This window comes from Pithys albifrons, chromosome 2, assembly GCF_047495875.1.
Source record: "Pithys albifrons albifrons isolate INPA30051 chromosome 2, PitAlb_v1, whole genome shotgun sequence".
In the NCBI taxonomy this organism is placed as follows: Eukaryota; Metazoa; Chordata; class Aves; order Passeriformes; family Thamnophilidae; genus Pithys; species Pithys albifrons.
Window position 1 is genome coordinate 99,784,410 of NC_092459.1, and position 21,461 is coordinate 99,805,870.

At 42.5% G+C, this 21,461-nt stretch overlaps 1 protein-coding gene across 5 annotated transcripts in view; it reads right to left on the reverse strand.

Annotated features, from left to right (window-relative positions):
* The window catches only part of ENAH (ENAH actin regulator), a 128,979-nt gene that overhangs the window by 77,904 nt on the left and 29,614 nt on the right, over positions 1 to 21,461 (reverse strand). The window contains exon 1 of one of the 5 annotated variants that reach the window (XM_071579538.1): positions 19,328 to 19,345. The exons of 2 other annotated variants lie outside the window; for them this stretch is intronic. Coding sequence is in view for 1 of the 3 variants with exons in the window: in XM_071579528.1 (XP_071435629.1) it covers positions 18,941 to 18,945 (5 nt within the window). In the remaining 2 variants the exon portion in view is untranslated. 2 more of the 5 variants (XM_071579528.1, XM_071579548.1) reach the window with 2 other exon arrangements.

A 21,461-nucleotide genomic window follows, 5' to 3' on the forward strand; every position in this document is an offset into this window, starting at 1 on the left:
GCAGCTCCACAACTGCTGGGCTACAAAGCCAAGCTCTAAAGACGGCCTTGTGAATGTTCTCCTGATCATCTCATTTACAGGTATCTGTAACCCTACAGCAATCACATGGAAAGCACCCTTGGCAGGTTAAGCTGACAGACAGACACTGACTGCCAAGTGAACAGAGAAAGCATTTGTTTCATTAAGAATTCCACTGACAGAAGCTTAAAATGCAAGTATCTGTTCCAGGTTTTAATTTGTGCCTCTGCTGGCCCCACTAGTTAAGATACACAGGAGGGATAAAAAAAAAAACAGCACTCATTTTTCAAAGGGATGTGATGCTCCTGCTGGGAAAAATGGCCACTTACCTGGCACCTCTGGATTTTACTTAGAACAGTAGGTTAAACTCTCTCTGTACACACATTTGCGAGAGCTCGATAAAAAGCCTGGGGACTCTCCCCACTCCCATTCTCTTTATGATGTGTTCTTCCGTACTGTCTATGAAGCATTTTAAGCCTAATATCCAATAGAGACAAGCAGCATGAAGTTACTGACTTAAACCAAAAGATACTCAGCAGTGTACAGAAGATTAAAGGAATTCTATGAAAAGATCATAACTACAAATAGTAGGTTGTTGCAACAAAAAAGGAAAGAAAAATGAAAAGGCTTTTGCGTTTTCAAGCTATTTTGCAGACAGAAGTGGCCACACTGACACTTTATAATGAAAATGCAGCTGGTTTCTAGAAGTAAATAATCCATGATTACCCGTTTAAGAGCTTATCCCCTAAGTGTACCAACTAGCTACACAGAAAATCAGTATTTAATAACGCTGTCTAGCAGTATATCCAACACTTTCAGGCTAATATGAAACACAAATAAGCTGTGTACAAAGGAGGCAAAACCCCCTGTCTTTTCAGGTAGTATTTTTGCTAGGTCCAGAAGCCATGAGTATTGCTAATTACATCTCAGCAAAATTAACTCTCATGGTACAAAACTAGTTCAACCAGAGACTTATTTCCACGTAAAACATTTTGTTTTAAAAAACAATTAGCTTTATACTGTAGAAGAACAGACTGACTATAAGTCACAAAACACTCTCTAATGCATGAGACTCCCTAGAAGGTTTCTACACTATTAGATTCCTATTTGGACAATATACTTCATTCTGATGAAAACCTGGAGTTTCTCCCGAAAGTCAGAGCGAGTTTAAGATTCAGTACAGAACTCTGCTACAATCCACTGCAGCAAACAGCAGCCTGGGTCTGACTGAAAGGATTTTAATCAGGTGCCTGCAACACACTGGTACCACAGCAAGGGGATGAAATCTGAAGCATATTGCAGATGTGTAACTATAGCAAAAAAAAAAAAGGTTATTCCTCCTCTTCTCTTTTAGGTGATTATCAGCAAGCTGTAGCCCAACATCTTGCCCCACAAACTTCTACCCTGCTTGGATCCCAAGAGGGCAATCCTTCTGAACACCATAGCCCAAGCATTACCAGGGAAGCTCGTACCATTCTCATTCTTTACACTGCAGCCTTTTCTCCATGATACCATTAGTGACACCAGCAACAGATTGCTCCACGCTGCTTTTTACAAAGCTCATGTTCTCAGCTGCGTAAAAATTTGCAAGCTTCAACTACGACAGATGCCTTTTTGTGTGTACTTTGTGCCTGCATTTACTATGGAACTTTTCCCTATGAGAAAACTCTGAATGTCATGGCTACGAGCCTCAGCTTTCAAGAGACTGCTGTTGTTTGGCTTATGCTAAACACATTCAATTCCAAGCTGAGGAGAGACTCAGCAAAATTTTCTATGAAACCACCACCACTGTGTTTTCAGCTGGTGTTCAGAACCTCAGACCTGGGAGGGATGTCAATCAGGTTTGCAGAAACTCGTAGAAACTGGTAGAAACTGTTACATCCAGAGCAGAGGAGAGGTTCTGAATGGGGAAGGAAATAAGCTGTCAGGTTTATGAACAATCTATGTTTAACTTCACTCCCAAGAAAAACATCAGTAAAAACCTGCCAAGAAATAACAAATACATCTTCAATGCTACTTCTGAACTAATAATATCAAATAAGTTTAATTTCCTCTAGTTCTACTGGAGTACTACCCTAATTATCATAGAATCATAGAATTGATTGGGCTGGAAAAGACCTCTGAAATCATCAAGTCCAACCCTTGGTCCAACTCCAGTCCATTTACCAGATCATGGCACTCAGTGCCACGTCCAATCTCAGTTTAAAAACCTCCAGGGATGGGGAATCCACCACCTCTCTGGGCAGCCCATTCCAATGCCTGATTACTCTCTCTGGAAAGAATTTTTTTCTGCTCTCAGACTTAAATTTCCCCTGGCAGAGCTTGAGCCCGTGCCCCCTTGTTCTATTGCTGAGTGCCTGGGAGAAGAGACCAACTCCTCCCTGGCTATAACAGAGAAGCAGCAGATGCTGTAGCATGACTTGGTTCTTGACAGCATTCACAAGACATTTCTGCAAGAGAGATATACACACAAAAATCACGGTAAGGAGAACAGAAAGGAGTTTTCAAAGGAACATTTAGGAAACACATCAAGTGCAGTTTTACAATGCCTGTGCTGCAGCAGAACCACAGAGAGATGGAAGAGGATGCTGGCTGTAACTGGAGAGGACAGAAGCCCAGAAGATGCAGGCAGGGTAAGAACTCTGAGTAATACTGGCATACCAGAAAAGTGCCTGGAGAAAACAGTTCAGGTCTACATTTAGATACATTGCAAAGAACAGACGCAGATCTCAGTACATGACAGACTAGACAACAATCAGCCTCAGCTTCCAAACAATGTAGACCAAGTGGAGAGTAACAACTGCCAGGATGTCTTAAAAACAGATCACAATGAGAGATTAATGAAATTGGCGATTTTAATCTTGAAAATACTTAGGAGGAACACGACAGCCTCACATACACTAGATGTAGCTTCAGAGAGAATAAACAGTTCTGTACTGTCCAAAATTGGGAAGCATGGAAGCCTCAGTATTGAAAAAGATTTAGATGACATAGACAAAAACTCCAAACATAATTCAGAATGGGAGTGAATTTCCTGATAGAGATTACACTATCCCAGACTAAAGATGCATTTGACTGACATGCTCAAACTCCAATCTGCAGACCAGAGTCTGCAGGAAAAATCTTGTCTGCCCAGGCTGGTCAATGTCATCATTTTTTTGCCCCAGACCCTACAAAGACGTAGGCAGAGAATGAGTACAGTTGTTTTGAAAACCTGTTCCTTGCTACTCAGAGCACACCCACAACACCTCCTTCCTTAACAATGAGGCCTACATCTGCCATTTAGCCAGAACACATAAAAGTGACCATTTCTTCATTCACTGCACCTCTGAGTATCTAAAAGGAGTCACCAAAGAGGACTGTCCCATTATATAAGGCTTAGACCAATTGAAAGTACCTTCAGAAAAAGCCACCTGGTCTTACCTATGCAAAACACTAGAACAAGGAACTAAGTGTCCCAGTGCTATCTTAAAAACAGGCAGATAACTAGTGGTGGGTATTAGCCTGGTTGAAGTCAGCAACCCTGATTAAGCAAAGTACAGGACCACCACAGATCCCAGGACTTACTGTTCCTGTCTGGTAAGCACACCTTGCCATAATCACAGTTTCAGCTTCCTAGATGTGCATGTTCTACTAACAGGACAAGAACTACCAAAGGTTACAGTGATTTTAGGCAGCACATGCTGCTGACAATCTAGCTGTTCCAAATCTATATGTATTTCAAATATCACGGCATATTATGTTTGGCTTGGTATTTCAACTTTTAAAGAACATTGAAAATTACACTGTACTATGGTTAAAAAATAACTTTCAAAGTTAAAAAAATTTACAGGAGTTAAGAACAACTAACAGTTCTAGTTGCTTATATATGAAGGAAGAAGTGACTTACAGTTGTAAAACCATTAAAAAGTCTAAGTTATGTACTTACTCCTCTCACCCCTCCCACCTTTTTTCTCAGACTGCCTCTGACTTTGGGTAGATGAACTGAGGCGTAAACGAACAGCATGGAGGTTTCCTCATTATTCGGTGTGTAGTGATTTTTTTGCACATTAATCAAAACTTGTTCTGAATACTAAAATCAGCAGTTACACACAGTTTAAGCAATATCATAAAATACATCATCTGAGAGTTTCAAACTTGAACATGTTTCTTTTTAAGAAATTAGCAAAAGTTGGAAATTAAAGATGGGAAGTTGTTTCCTCTACTGGAGAGCTGAAGGACAACAACTGGTACCTTCTGATGGTTACCATTTAATCCAAGATGATCTAGAGTCCCTTTTGTCTTTAGTGGCCATATAATGTTCTCTGTGCTTTGAAGGACAAAGGTATATGCTGAATAATTTAACATTTTGGCAGATCGGGCCCACAGACTTAAGTTAGTCAGCAAGAAAACAAGTCAGGACACAGCTAATGAACACTCCTGACAACTTTGAACAACTCAACGAGCACCAAAGGACAGAAATGCTTTGAAAAACAAAAAGCAGTCAGTTCTTGCAGAAAATACTGAGTCCATGAAATCATCTTATCTTCAAGCAATTCTCTACCTCAGTCATTAGAGACTTTCCAGCCTCTGCCAACAGAGAAAGACAACCTAAAAGAAAAAGCAGCCCTCAAACCACAATTTACTTCTTCCTACAAACCAGAATCCAGTTTCTATTGTAGGGGAGAAAAAAACAGCATATAATCAATCACATGCTTTGACATCCTCTGTAAGGTAATTCTGCATAAAGCATATGCATATTAGTATTAACTAATGACCAGGACCTGGCAGGTTGGTGTCACTGGTCACACACACAAAGAATGTACTGATGTCTTTTTGACAGCCAAACAGAACTCTGGACTATTAGTGTCAAATCTACAGGATTTGACACAATGTAATTTCAATCTGAGGGGGAAGATGATGGATATGAAAAGCTGACCACTGTGTTATGGTCCTATTCATAGCACTGTAGCACCTGAGCTTAACTTTTAAATGCTCTTTGCCCTAAAATTACAGTGCTTTAAAAAATCCACTTTCTACTTTGAGTTCCTTTAAGATTGTCCCAAGCATCTTACCAGCACACTACTTAAAACTTCCATCTCAAGTTTCTCAATTTCCTGTGAATTCCATTCTAGAACTTCTCCCAGCTACACATCAAAGTTAGAGAGTACCTGTTACCCTCACAATTAAATTACATTCTGCTCCCTCCTTAAGAAGCAGAGACAGTTTTACAAATTCCTACAGTTTCCTGTGCAAAGATAAAATAAAATAAGCCATCATAGCATTGAAAGCCACAAGCAGTTTACTCATTCTCACCAAAGAGTAGTGCAACAGAGGTAAAGATTACTCTTCCCAAAACAGAAAGCAAGAAGCCCCCAAGCACCCCCATCCACTACATTTAAATCATTTCTCTGTGACAAAGCTCAGGTTTATCTCATCAGATGCCGTAAGAATTTTTTAAGTTGCATCAAGGTCTCTTTGTGTACACAGAGAAATGGTTTTTATTGAGTCTGCTTAAAAACAGACACAAAATTCCCTGCATTGAAATCTGAATTAAGCACCAGACTACAAGAAAGAAATTTGTATTACTAAAGGCTGCTTGCTCAATGCTGCTTTATAGATTAGAGGCACCCCCTTGGCAAAAAAAGCAAGAGTACAGTACTGAGAGGTGTTTTGAATCTTTCCTAACTTTATTTTTATTCTTCTTTTTGATTTCTGCTTTATTAAGAAGCCACACATAAGTACATTCATACAGTATTTAAAAAAACAGCTACTTCTAGACCTGCTTCACACTGACAATTTAAAGGGAGGTCAGACAATGGCATCTTTCAGTTCTAAGAGCAGAAACAGAGACAGCATTTGACCTGCTAATTTTAGTACCTAACTTAATTTCAGCTAAGATTTTGTAAACTGGCTTTCAAAGCCCACAAGAAAATTCAGAGAACTGCTTAAAATAAGATGGATTGCTACGCAGCATAAACGTGATGGCATGTAAGACACAGCGCCTGCTTTCTAAAAGCACAGATCCCCAGCTTGCAAGTTTCTCTATTTCAGACATCTATACTGCTTGACAGACTTTGAAGCAAAGATCAGATTAACATCCTTCTAGCTTTCAAATATTATTTTTGTCTCCTTTTCCACTACGGAAGTCTAACTAGATTATAAAATAATGCCTTACCAGATGTTGTCATTTGTCCATTACTTAATTACCAGTTCCAGAGCCACAGAGAGTAATTTTCTCAAGCACGCCTAAGCATATATTCCAGAATCCATCAAGAGCAAATGGAGAGTTTAGATGCTGAGATTGGCTGGTTTTATCATTGGGGGGAACAGGGAGGTAGGAGAGGAAAAATCAACATATTCAAATATCAAAGTTAATTCTAATCATTAAAAATTCACTGGATCTTTTGCTTTCAAGATTCATATAGTGCCATCTGCATTAATTCTCTCCGCATCATATGCAAAGGTTTTCCGAATTCAGAGCCTAATATTTTTTCCATTTGAGAAATTTCTCCCTTTTGAAGTGTTACCATGTTGCTTGGCAATAGCATCCCACCTCGGGGAAGATAACCACCACCCCTTTTTGTCTGCTTGAAAGCTGATTGTGTGGCACAGGTGTCCCATCCACCCGAAAACAAAGAAAGGCTCTGCAAGTGCACTGACGTCACCGCAGCCACAGCGAGCACCAGAATAGCAGCTCAAATATATCCTCATACTACAGTGCTACAGGAAGCCAGAGCCATACCCTCCTGTGAAAGTATAAAATGAACGGGCAGAGATATGCGCTGGGAATACCAATTTAATATATCCTGTACTAAGTGACATTCTGTTTGTTGCATAGCAACAGGAATCTACTGCAGAAAAACAATATGGAACTTTTTTTTTTACTTGCCAAGCTACAATTAACCCCAGTCTTCCTGAGAAACAGAAAAACCGTGGCAAAACTATTACCCTGGTCACCAATCTACCAAAGATGCTGCCTCTAACACTTACTCTATTTTACATTAAGATGATTCTCTGTATTTAAGTGGCTGTAGGGTATGGTGCTGCCAAGAGAAAATGCAGTGCTGCAGTGCATATGACCAGCTACATCTCAATTCTATAGTTATGATGAAGAAAAAGTTCTTAGATTCATAAAACTTCCATTCTTAAGTGTGAAATGCTTTCATCATTTTATATAGTATTTCTCTCATACTGTGTAAAAAAAATCAGCAAGCAAATTCTAGAAGAAAACCCTATGGCTTTATTTCTAAATGGTTTTGCTTTGCTTTGTTTGGGGGGCTGTTTTGTTTTACAAAAAAATAAAATAAGCATCAACCCAAACTACTTTCAATTTAAGATCTGTTATGAATTCTGAAGATAAACCATATGTGAACACCTAAACTACGTGCCTCTTCATGGGAAAGTTTTTTGTCAGACAGTATGAGTTGCATAGAATTTCTTCTTGTTTCCCAAAGAATAACAAAATTTTGATCACTCAAGTGGTTTGGAAATTGATACATCATAAGTTATATGAAAATGTGCACCACCAAACTGGAGAGAATCCTCTCAGTTTTTTGTTTCTTTGCTGTATTTTTTTAACACCCTCCCCATTCTCACATAAGACCATGGAAAGCTCCCTGAGAGTTAAAACCAAAATATCTAATGACTGGGCATGGGGATCCACTGCCTACACCTACCCCAACTGCAGACAGACTTGGGCAGAGGGAGCTTTGTCCAATTCAGGAGGGAAAAACGGGTGGTTTCAAATACAAGGATGTTGACTACTGAGACTTCCACTACATAAATCACCAAACTCAAAAGCATTCCTAACAGTTACACTGACAGTCTTCATCCTAACAGCACGTACAAAATATGTGCAGTTTACTTAGAAGAACAAGTTAAGGAAAGTTATGAAGGCTTCTCTAAGAAGGCCTTGTTAACATAAAACCACATGTCATTGATGAACAAGCTTACAAACAGTTCCCAATTCAAAGCCAGGGATTTCTCCTACCATCCAGTCACTTCTCTTTATTCACTACTAGTGAGACACAGAATGGACTGGACAGAAATCGGATACCTGACTGTAGGTGAAGATTGTGCATCAAGTGCTAGAAAACCTAAACAGGTGAGCACCTGCACAGGCAGCACACAGAGGTTGTTAACAGTACGTATCCAGGACAGTGTTTTCCTTTTGTTGTTGGGGCATGGAGCAGTGCAAGAGGAGAGGCTCTTTGCTTTGCATCCATCTGCCCTAAGAAAAGGAGACACGCGAATTGAAGGCAAGATATTCGGAGTACTCAGAGAACTGGCTTAACTGTACACTCCTCTATCCCACGATGAGTAACTAGAGATTTCAACAGGGCAATAATAAAATCCTACTATTAAGTATTATTAAGCATTAGTCACATCTGAAGATTCAACCCTTGCAAAGCAATACACTTCTATCTGCATCTTACAGATACAAAAGTCATACTAGTGACCAAGACCATGTCACCACAAAAGTAACACAGATGAGCTCTTTGAACAAGGCATTCTGAGCATTTTTCTCCTTAGTGATTTCCAGTAGTCAGATGCTTCAAAGAAAAATACATCCTCATGCTTTACATGGGAACAGGAACATTCGAAAAGTATTTTCACAGGTTTACTTTTTGACATTGGTCTCTACAAAGCAACTTCCTCACCCCTTATGCAGACATCATCCTTGCAGTAATGCAAAAACAAGTGACTATTTAAACAGCATCCTACAGCTGCTAACCTCTTTTCAGGCACTTAATTCCATACTCTTTGAAATAAGAATTGGACTAAATATTGCTGCTAGGTCAGATACCAAACTATGAGCTACATATAAAAAATAAAACACACAGCAACATTCACCTGTATCTGCACCATGCCTGCAACAATCCATGCAGTGCAAAATCTCCACCTGGCGTCTCCAAAGAATTGAGCAACTTTCCCAGGAACTCAGCACTTGGATGTCTGAAGCTTGCTCGTGTCATGTTCCCTGCCACCTGGATGTCTGTGCCTGTGTTCTCTCCCCACCACTGCAGCAGTTCATCTAATAAAAGATAGTGCCTGTTCTTATAAAATCCTTGTCTTGTTTATATCCTTAGAGCAACACAGCTACAGCAACGCTATTCCTAACCTGCAAGGAAAGCTTTGTGTTTATGTTATTGCCATCCATTTGTGGATTTAGCTACTCTTGGAAACAGTAGCAATTACAGGAACATAGAACTGTCTTTTCAGTGAGTAAAAAAGGCACATCAAATAAAAACATACAGGAATACCCTGTTTTAGCCTTCACAGTGCACCAAACCAAGAGGTCTGAGACACCCCATTCCTCCAAACTTTATGAAAAGTCTACTCAAAGATACTGCCAAAATACAAAATTAACCCCTGAACCCAGAAGTCCAGATTTCTTCCCCTCACAGCTCAGTAGCAAGGTCAGATGTGAAGTGTAGCATTTTGAAGCTAATCCCTATATGATGCAGTTAACACAGCTGATCACCAAACTAAAGGCTACTGGGGCCTCATCACACCACATCAAGAACAGCGTGGATACCAGGACCAGGGCAGTGATCCTTCTCCTGTACTCAGCGCTGGTGAGGCCACACCTTGAGTACTGTGTTCAGTTCTGGGCCCCTCAGTTCAGGAAAGATATTGAAGGGCTGGAGCGGGTCCAGAGAAGAGCAACAAGGCTGGTGAAGGGACTGGAGCACAAGTCCCATGGGGAGAGGCTGAGGGAGCTGAGGGTGTTTAGCCTGGAGAAGAGGAGGCTCAGGGGAGACCTTATCACTCTATAACTACCTGAAAGGATGTTGTAGCCAGGTGGGGATTGGTCTCTTCTCTCAGGCAACCAACAGTAGGACAAGGGGGCACAGGCTTAAGCTCTGCCAGGGGAGGTTTACGTTGAATTTCAGAAGAAGTTCTTTCCAGAGAGAGTGGTCGGGCATTGGAATGGGCTGCCCAGAGAGGTGGTGGATTCTCTGACCCTGGAGGTTTTTAAGGTGACACTGGACGTGGCACTGAGTGCCATGATCTGGTAATCAAAGTGGGGTTGGATTAAGGGTTGGACTTGATGATCTCAGAGGTCTCTTCCAACCCAACTGATTATATGATTTGAAACTACAACAGTACCACCACAATCCTTGAGATTGCAGCACAAGATCTTTAAGGCACAAGATTTGTATGATGTACTTCTTTTATGTGTTTAGTGCTTTGTTCTTCTTCCTCAATCTCAAGGAAAAATTTTCATCCAAAAGCCACTACTGCATTTCCACTCAGTAGTTAAAAACCCAAGGAAACCATTGAAATGCTACAAAACCTCATTCTCAATTATTTTCCAAAACACATAACAATGAAGAAGCAGCTGAAGGACTGTATTGCACTTCTGCTTAAGTTCAAACACTTACTACTTCAGTGCTCTAACCACTCATCTGCTCTTCCCCTTAAACACCAGGCTCTAACCAAGGGAAAAGCAGTGACTACTTATACAGAACTACTGTCTCCATACTCAGTTTCAGACCAGATAGTTCATACCTGACCAGGAAGGCAGTCCCGTGTTCAAAATATGTTTATTTCATATACAACACACACTGATAGAAAGTATCAGCCACTTCCTGAGCCACCCTCCTGTTCTACTCACAACAGTGTGATTCAACTAAATACATTGGTGTGTAACAATAAATTAAACTATAATAGCAGCTTTTAGAGTTCTGACTATATTCAGAGACTTCTATCAAAGCAGAAGTATTCTGAGCCAGGAAAGAAGTACCTCTAAACATAGTTACAAAACAAACAAACAAAAAAATTAGTATTTCTGCTAGACTAGTAAATACCCAAAGGCAAATCATACCTCTTCTTCAGTAGTATGTTCAGTGATTAGACTTACATATAAAAATAGCTAAACTCCAGCATTGATCGTTTCCATAACAGAGCTGTTATTCACTACTTTGATTCATTATCTCTGCCAAAATTAGGCTCATTTGGATTAAGTTTCACTGTTTTGTCAGTCTGGCCACATTATCTATTTTAGACAATAGGTAACAATGTTTATTACGAAGCTGTGAAGTCCATTTAGCCTAATCCACAGTAACCAACTGCGGATTTCTAAAAATGGGCTTCGCAACCAGCTTCAAGAACACAATACACGTTCTCCTAGGAAAACTTCACTGTGTACAATTTTAAGTACAAATCCAACAAGTTAAAAAAATCCATTCCATTAACTTAGACTGAGTACTTCTATAGAAGAGTCAGTATTGTTTAGTGGACTAAGGTTTGCAAAAAGAATCATATACTTTCCTTGAATATCAACAAGAATTCAGTACAGGAGAGGAAACAAAAGGTGTACACAACACTATGGAGAAGACTCCAGGGTTTTAAAAGAAAGCAAAAGGGAATAGTACTTTTATAGAAGAGAAAAATATACAGAGAAAACAAGTTTTCAAAACAAGTAGAAGTGTATATTGTTCATTGTAATGCATTACTGACACAAACAACATACACCAGCTAAAAAAAAGAAAAATTCTTGCTTGCCTGGAGCTGGGAGTTTGGAACCTGAAAAACACATATTCAACATAAGTTGGTTCAAGAGCTGGTGATTTTAGGCAGCAACACTACCAGGTTCAAGGCCAGGATTTACTCAGCATATGCTCAACTCACATTTGCAAAGCCAACCATGAAGTTGAATGAAACCTAAAAATACCAACCACCTCTTTCCATCAATGCCAGTAAAATACCAATAATGCAGCAATATTGAAACTTTTGTAGGAAATACATGAACTACAACAGAACCTTAATAAACTTACCATTTAGTATTTCCACTTTCAATCCCACACAATAGGGGGGGAATACAATTCCAGTGGAAGTCTCTACATAATATGCAATTCTACAAATATGATGACACAGGAAGACATACACTGGTCTATAGAACTAAAAAGGCAAAGCATTTACCAGCAGCCAGACTAGGCCACAATAAAACACTGCCTCAAAACATGCCCTTCCAAGTGTTTCAGTTTAAAGACTGGTATCACTGTATGGTAACCTGCAATAAAGTGACAGCAGTCAGTAACCTTAAAGAAATTTTAAACATTTAACTGTCTTTTACAGAATTGCTTTAAGGAGAACAACACATACATAGAAATAGATTTCCTCTAAAAACAAAATTAAAATATTTCTCTAGTTGCTACAAAACCGCAACTAATGCATAATAGAGGCTTTAGCTATACCAGTGATTACTCTTGTTCTTTTGCTATTCTGATAAATTCCAAGTTTTAAAACTTTTTCTGTTTTGAACTAAGTGGCTATTACTCATAGTACACACACAGCCGCCTCAGCCCTTCCTTACGGAATTTGCAGAAAGTTTAGATTTAGATTGTAGCTCAATTCAGGAAACAGAAGATTAAAATTTATGGGGGGACGGGACACCAAAACACAAAAGAATGGCAGAATATTTGAAACAAGATCCTTCCAATCATGTTTGTGCTCCAAACTAGAGTTTAGAATTATTTCTGGCAGCACACCAGTCTAGCAAAGTAGCATTTTTATATCACCCTCTGGAGTGCAATCAGTTTTCATTTCTTTCCCTCATACTTCACCTGGTGTCAGCACCTTTCTTTACCATAATTAAAAAAAAACAAAAAAAGAAAAAAAAGCCCGACACCACTAACCCACACACTTAGCAAAGAAGCAGACTAAGTTTTGCACTAAACTGAAACAGTTTTTACTATTCTTTCTTTAAGCAAGATAGCTTTGCCTGGAGAGTTTTCAACATGTGAAACTAAGAGCAGGTTATTTTTTGCCTGAATATTGACTGTGTTTTCTTTTAATGAGCCTTGCTTAAAGATTACTCACAGAGACAACAGAATCTTACTTCGACTCCTCACATTAACTTGTGCATTGATACCCAAAACATGTGCTTATTACTGAGCAGTTCAACTGGAAAGACTAACCCAAAATGGACTGACTGCTTCTCGCATCACACTGAACATTCCCATTTTCTCCACCATGCTGTCAGTAATATTTGGGCAGCAGACCCAGAAAGATGTCACATCTCCTCCCAAGCAGCAGTTCCACAAGCCTCCCCTAAGTACCCACAGAACTACCACATTAGGAGCAGCACATGCATAACACTGTCAAAAGCTGGTAAGCCCAATAGTCATGTACTTTTTCAGAACTTTTTTAACATCACTCAGGAAATAGCCACACTGAAGGAGACTTACAGTAAGCGATAGCAGGGGAGAGGCTTAACAAATACTAGAACAATTTGTTAGGACTATCTAATAAAGTAAAAATGTTTCCATCTACCAGTCTGTACTGATGCAGAGCATTTTCAAATCAGACTCAGTTACTTAGATGTATCTTTTCATTTCTGATGTTAGAAAATTTGAAAATTAAAATAAGATAGTGGAGTTATTCCTAAAAGGGAGAAAAGATTCTGTACATTATTCAACTGAAAAAGCTACATACAATTGTGTTTTTTCCAGGTTTGTGAGAACACATGGACAGTTAGGGCAGGAGTGGGACAGTAGGGACTCAACACTGGCTCTTCACCTGGCAGGTTTAAATACATAGATACAAAAGCAATTTCACTCTGGTATTAATCCCAAATGAGTCTAACAGCCCAAGAACACAAGGTAGTTTTATACAATTCCCACGGACTGGCAGGGAACAGCAAGGTGGGGAAGCAAAGTAGGCACCATCACAAATTACTTCTAGATTGAGGTAGTTCCACAAGGCTTGTGTGACTTCTGCCTCTGCTACATTTAATTTTAGCTACTACTAAAAGTCAATTTTTTTTGGAATCGAACCTAAAAAGCACATATCTTCTGTTTTCTCTCAACACTATAGCACTCCTAAAACCTAAACATGTCTGGATGTTTAAAGAGCTGGCACATGCATTTCTACACTGCTGAGTGGAAGCAGGCATGAACTGTCAAAAGCAATTCCAGATGAAAGGTCAAAGTAAAGAAGGGAATAATATCTGTTTCACAAAATACATTTGCTCTCTAGTAATGAAAGCAAATTACTCTATCCAGGGGTTCAATAACCCACTTCTGCAACAGTTCCACATGAAATGCACTGGCATGGCAAGAAGCACTCCACGTTACAAAGTATTTCCAATCACATGCCTAAGGCAGCGCCAAGATACGTCACTGAGGGCAAAGCATCCGCTGAAACAGGTGCTCGGAGGAAAATTTTTCTGCTTTTTATGGAAGCGTAGAAAAGAAGGCCATTATGCTACAGTGGCCTGAAGTAGGACACCAACTGACTGAGTCTTGTTTTCTGACCTCCAACAATAACCATGAAACCCTGAATCAGAGTCAAGAAAAAACTTGTACATACCCTTCCAGAGAGCATTCCTGAATTACACGCACTCCAAGACTGTTTCTAATTTTTAGAGGCTGACAACAGAATTGTGAGATGGTCATAAATAGCTACTTCTAAAGAAATGTATTCTGATTCCTGCACTCTCCATTAACATGGTAATTTTTTTAAGACTTTTGCTATGAAAGTATTTCACTGAACTATCCAGAGGCCTTGAGGGCAAAACAGCTGTCAAATTCCCTATCAGGTGGGCAGAAACAACCCGTCCAAAAATTATGTGCAACTGTCACAAATAAAGTGCCAGCTAAAGACCACACTTCTATCAGACAGATGACTCAGTCCATCTGTTAGTTTACTTAAGAAAACGGAAAGTAACCTGAATTCTTGTATCCACCTGAAAAAAACCTGCCTACACCACCAATTTTTCTCTTGAGATACAAGCAATTTTAGGAACTGTATTGGTTGCAGTTATGCGTATCCAGCCTAATTTAACTGCCTGCTTGCACTTCCAACATTTTGTCAAGTATTTCTCAACTAAATTAAGCCTTCGACTTCAAATACACTATTCAGGCAAGTATTAAAACTAAAGTAGAGGCACAATTCCAAAGCATTACCTTATGTATTGATGTACACAATAACTTAATGTCACCATCACAATTAATGGCTTTGCTGCAGTGGTATTTTGCTGCCTTAAATAAGTGCAGTTATTACTGTAGGCTGAACTGTACTACTGTCACTAATAATGCTCTTGTATACCCACTTCTCTGGAAACCCCAGGAAACGTGTGTGGGTTCCTTCAAGAGTTCCTAGCCCTAATGAGGGCACATGTTTTGTTACTTCTGCTGTGGGCTTTCACTCAGTAAACAGTGAGTATGGTATTAGTTTTCTTAGCACAACATTTAAAATATAATGAAGGCTTACCAACCCAGGTACAAAATAAGCTGCCTTTTACATAACATGAATTACATTCTAAAGCAACATACTCGAGCAGAAAAGCTGCTGAATGGAACTAAACAGAAATTTTACTATGGTTTAAAGATCACAAATTTAGCTACCTTTTTACTTTGAAAATACAAGTGAGGATTTGACATGATTTTCTAAAAAGGCAAAATCTATAATAATTTTGCTATTTGCCTTATCTAAACATGGAATGAAATTCACATATATGCTACGCACCCACCACAAACACAAATTACCATACTGGGCTCTGAAAGTACTAGAATTTAAAAGTCCTTAAAAACACGGTTTCTTTCCCAGTTCCTGTAACTTGGGTAATGAAACCCAACTAAGCAGTCTGGTTTCTGACTAGCACACTAATGAAAAACAATTCTTTCCCACACAAAGAAATGGATGTAGTAATCCCAAGAGAAGGCTGTACAGTTTGATTTTTAAAAAGTCAGTATCTTGGAAAGCTTATTTATTTTTATTGGAGTTAACATACAAAATGAGCTTGATACAAAAAAAAAAAGATAATTCAGTTAACCTTCACTGTAGAGTCCCAGCTCTAGCAGTAGAGTTATGTTTATCAGCTTCTGTAACGCAGACTTCAACATATGCTACAATAAAAGTCTGTTCACACACATTCTTCTTGTACAAATATGATGGGACGTCATACTATTACTAGAACCAGGGCACCCAGTTGTGCTGTCACCTAGATCTGTACCACCTTTTGCCCCTACCCCATTCCAGTCAGCTGGTAAGTGGAAACCTCACTGAGAGTGCCTACTCCTGGACACCTATTATAACAGAAGTGCATTCAGGAAACTGAATGAGGAGCAGTACTTAGGTCAGCTAACCCAAGTACAAAGAGAGCAACAGGTGTTCGGGAGAATCAGCTGTTTACCTAAGGCAGGAGGAGAGAGATACACAAGCCCCATTCAAGCTGGCGCCTGATGCACGTAACTTCATACTTGGGCTAGACCATTTAACTGGGATATTTAATATTCAAAGTTTATCAGCAACCTAAAACCCCTAACAGATGTTACTCAAACAGCATATCATTTCAATTTGAATACAAAGCAGACTTCTGCAAGAATTAATTCTTGTGTACAGCCAATGTTTGTGTCGTACGGAATTGCTGATTATTTTACAATTCTAAGATGCTCTTCACAGCGATGATTAGTTTTATTTGAAATAAGGAAAAATCAGTTTGCTCCTCAGTAACTGACTAGCTAATCAGCTAGACATGATGCAAGACCTTAACACAAAATCATCAGAATTAGCTCAGGCTCATGATGGCTGAAGAACAGACTCTCACACATACATATGTGCCAAAGGATGGAATAGAAACTGAGAGCACTTTACCCCCACCACTCCCAGCTCATCTATTTCTTTTTGTATTCTTTGGAGCACCAACTGCATACTTACCTGTGGGACAGCAAGGGCAGAATGCAGTTTATGCATTCCAGGAGACCATCAGTATTGTGCCAAAAGTAAGTCTTTAGTATTAACTGCTAAGATTTAGCAGCACCTGTAAACAGAGCTGTAAATGAAAAGCTGGTCACTTGTCCCATGTACCCTGTCACTCCTCCCCATGACAACTTGCCTTGACCAGCAAATACACATTAAAAGACATTGCCCGAACAAAATGCAGCATGAAAATATTGTTTAAACATGTTTCAGAAATATACAGTCAATCGTAGTCTAAACAAGTCCAGAGAGAGCGTGCAGTGAAAGCTTGCCATTGTACTGGAGTCGGACCAATTAAACAAAACTGAGTGAATTTAATAGTGCCTCTATAGAGAGAGAATACTTCTTTAACCACATCATTTTCTTAGCCTGTGTAGTTTAATTGGTACAGCTTGCTTCTTTTTTCCAAAGGCTTGGAACCAAGTGCTCTTGAAGTCAGATTTCTTTGAAAGGCCCCAAGACCACTCAGAGCAACCCTCCAACTTGGAACCCCCACCAGCTTAAAGCTCTGCACACCGGAGCAGGTAGAAAGCTTTAGACCTGTCATATATTCATTTACCTACATTCACTAACTGCTTCAAGTTGACTGTTCAAACACCTAAATAAGCAACCTAAGGGTAGGTTCAACCTAGACACTTTCCTGTTATGCTGGTTAAGAGAAATACTTGTGCTCCCTCCAAGCTGGCAGAAGTCCTAGCACACATACAGTTACATCAGTGAACGAGCAGTCTTGCTGGTATAGCTCACTTCACTCAGCATCACCCGCACAATGCAAGTACTTTTTGCCAGCAAGAAACCCAAATTTATACCAGGCTTCCCAAGATACTTATGCCAAGTCTTGCTCAATTAACAGCATTTCATTGTGCTAAAGGCTGTCAAGATAATTAAAAAGAACACCTCTGTTTAAAGGATCTGAATGAGAACTGTAGGTTTTCCAAGTTTTAACTTTTCAATTGCAGGGTATCAGACTTCCACACGAGCAACGTGAATAACTGAAAATAAATTATCACAAGACAAAACAAAGCTTAAAATAACACAGGACATAAATACCTACAGTTAACAAAGAAAACTAGAGGGAAATACAGGAACACAGATCTAAACAAAACAGCAGGGAGACCGTTTCCATGCTTCCCGCTGCAATGTTAGCCTTTCCACTGAAGGTGCACTGACGGGGGAACCCTTACAGTTCAAAAAATTTGATTAGGATTTTCCTGTAATTGACAGGAAATCCTAATGGCTCATCAGGTTTATGAAGCAGAGAATTTGCCGACTTTCATCACGCAGATCTTGCGGACCTCTACTCGAAAGGACCTCACGACTTACGGTCATCTTTAAGACAAAGAAGCTTCATATCCAATTGCAAGGCAGACAATAACTTCAACTGGGAAAAAAAAAAGAAAGGCGAGAGTAACTCGCTTCCCCAGCTGTTCCAGCGAGGGACAGGCCTACAGGGAGCACGGCGTCCCCGAGCAGCCACCGAGCCGCATTTCTCAGCGGGTCCTGCACCAATCCAGAAAGGAGATTATGGAAACAGAACAGGCGCTAACAGAGAGCTGGGGGGAGGATGGCGGGGGGGACGGGCCAGGGAGGCAGAAAATCGCCTTCGAATGAATGAGCCGGCGGGGAGCGGGAGTTCCCGGCGGGAAGGCGGCGGGCACCCCCTCCCTGTCCGCCACCCCCGGCCCAGCCGCGGCCACCTCTGTGTTTACATCGCGAACCTCCGATCGCAACACTGCCCCGGCTGCAGGGAGGGGGGTCCCCCCTTCCCCGCTCGCCCCCCGGCGCCTCTTTATTGATCACCGAGGGAAAGCCCAGCTGCTGCTGCAATGCAACACGCGCCGGGTAAGGCGGAGGGGAGGGGGGGGAAAAACACCGGGAGAGAAAGAAAGGAGACGGGCGCCCGGTGTTCACGGCGTGCCCGGCCCGCAGGAGGCGCGGAGCGGGGCCGCCCCCCGGCCCGGCCCGGGCCCCGCCGCCGCTCCCCGACCGCAACTTCGCCGCCGCCGCGGGGGGACGGGGCCGGCGGGGCCGCCCTTCCCCCGCCGCCACTAACAATGGGCCCTTCCCCCACCGCGGGGCTCCCCTCGGCCCATTCCCCTCCCTCGCCGCCAGCCGAGCCCCCGCTCCTTCCCGTTCCCATTCCCGTTCCCGTCCCCGGCCGTGCGCCGTCCGAGGCGGGGGGCGCGGAGCATCCCCCTCTCCCCGCGCCCGCTCCGGGCCGGCCGCTAACCTCATGGTGCTGCCCGCGGTCGGGGAGCTGCTCCCGCTGCCTCGCTCGCCGCGCTGTGTCCCCCGCCTCGCGCCGCTCCTCGCCGCGTCCCCGCAGAGCGAGCCCCGAGAGCGCGACCCCCGCCCCGCAGCGCCGCCCGCCCTCCCGCCCGCGCCGCCGCGCCGCCGCGCCCTCCGCCGCCGGGCCGGGCCAGACCACCGCGGGCAGCCGCGGGTGGGAGGGGACGGCGAGGTGGGGGAAAGGGGCGGGGAGGAGCGAACCACCGCGCGGGAAGGGCGGGGGGAGCGCGGGAGGAGGAGGAGGAGGAAGAAGAGCAGAAAGAGAAGGAGGAGGAGGAGGAGGAGGAGGACGGGCGGGCGGCGGGAGCGCGGGGGCGACCGGACACACCGGCGGGGCCACGGGAGCGGCGACGGGCGGGGGGCGTGGGGGGGCGGTGGCAGGGAGGGAGTGAAGAGGAGAGGGAGGGAAGAAGGAAGGGGCGGGCGGCGGAGGCCGCGCCCACCGCCGCGCTCAGCCCGGGCGGCTCAGCGGGGCTCGGCGGTCCCGGCGTGGGGGCGGAGGGTCGTGGTGGCCGCAGGTGAGGGAGCGGCGGCTCTTCGGGAGAACCATCGTCCCGTCCCCGGCCGCTCCTTCTCCGATGGCCCCGGGAGTCGCCCCGGAGCGGCGGGGCGGGATGGGCTCCCGGAGAGCCGCGACCCGGCCGGCAGAGCTCGGCGGCTCCCGGGGCGCGAACACCTCCATCCCTCAGCAGACCCTCCGCTTCCCCCTCCGCCCCTCCGCTCCGTCCGCCGGGAATGCGGCGCAGCGGCCGCGGTGCCGAAGGGACCCCGCGGTGCCGGAGGGACCCCGCAGCGCCCCAGCCCCCTGCCCGGGCTCGGCATGCACCGACAGCGACAGCACTGCGGGCGGTCGCCCCTCTGTGCCCTCGGGAGCCGATGGCCTAAGCCTCTTGCTGGAGTACGGGAATGTTATTTCGGCCCTTCACCTTTCCGTACCCCCGCGTCTGCCCTGAAGGCAGTGAACGTCCTGCTGCCGGCACCGCAGGGCGCCCAGCACTCCGCACGCATAACTTTAACCCAGCTCCCCTTCGGCTCCTCTCTGCCAGCCGCGAACACCCGCTCCTTTCGTCTCGGTTAAAAGAAGAGATGAGCAAGTGTCTTTGTAATTTCCAATGCCGTTAAGCCACCTTAGTGCTCTTGCATCTCCGATTTCGTTGTTCCCTGTGAACATCAGTGTTTTCTAGGGTCTAGTTATTAAAAAGGTCCATGAGAAATAAATGTATATGCGTTATCTTTATAAATGTCTAGACTTTTAGATATAAAAAAGTAAAGAATTTTAGAAATACATGTCTTTATGTATTTCTGATGTAGATTCCACACATTTTTAACCACGAATCTCAGTTATTTGATGCTGTGCATACAACCTCTTCCTTGATCAGTGTGATACCTGAGGCAGGGTCGTTCACTGTCAATTAATGGTGTCAGTAACGCAGTAAGAGATGAGCTAATCAGTGAAAAAAATGGTCAGTTGTTAGAATATACTAGCACAGGAACAGGGACAGCCTCTGAAACTGAAGCTAATGAAGTACAGTTTAGTTAGAAAACATGTTTTTACTGGCATAGGGATGATGTCAATGAAAATGTTGCAGTTGAAGTGAATCACAAAATGCAGATGAGTAATCAGAAGAAAAGCAGCATTGAAGTCTTAAAAATTGTGTACCTTTGACAACAGTGTAAACACAGTCTGAAAAAGTGTACACAATTGAATCTGGTAATGTTGCCTTGGTCACTTCCAGCGAATATTGAGGACTCTAATGACTGACAATGGACCTCAGTTCTCAAGGCATCATGAATTTCCTAAGATCGGGTTTTCCTAATCACCAGAATATCTTCCAAATAAAAGGTTTGGAAAGAAAGCCATTCTGACAGTGAAAAGTCTTTTGAAGACAGCCAAATAGAAATGTTAAGATCTGTATCTGATGTATTTATGTATCTATATCAATACATCTAAAATCTATGTCTAATGGGCTTCAGCAGATACATCAGTAGAAGGAATGACAGACAGTCAGAAGATGGATTTTGTTCAAAGATTCCAATTGTTCTGTAACAGAAAAAATCGAGACCATAATGTGACTCTCCTGATCCAACTGTTTGGTCTCATTTGTCAAATCTGAAAGAATTTTGATGATGACAGGTATACAGAAAACACTGAAAGTATGCCTGGGCTGCACATCTGCCTGAGAGAAAATGAAAATAGCCAGAAGCTGTTAGTCCTGCAAAATAACTATTATCATTATTTGTGTTATATTACTTGGTGTTCTTAGCCAGATCAGATATGGCCATAGCTGGATTTCTCAAGACATACTCAGTGGTACAATGGAATTTGTAAAAATGCCAGAAGAATCATTTTGCATGCTGGCATCGCAGATGTCACCAAGTGCAAAGTCATTTTGGACACTAGCTTAGTCAAAAATCCCATTGAATTAAACTGTAACAAAATACAAAATCTGCAGTAACTCATA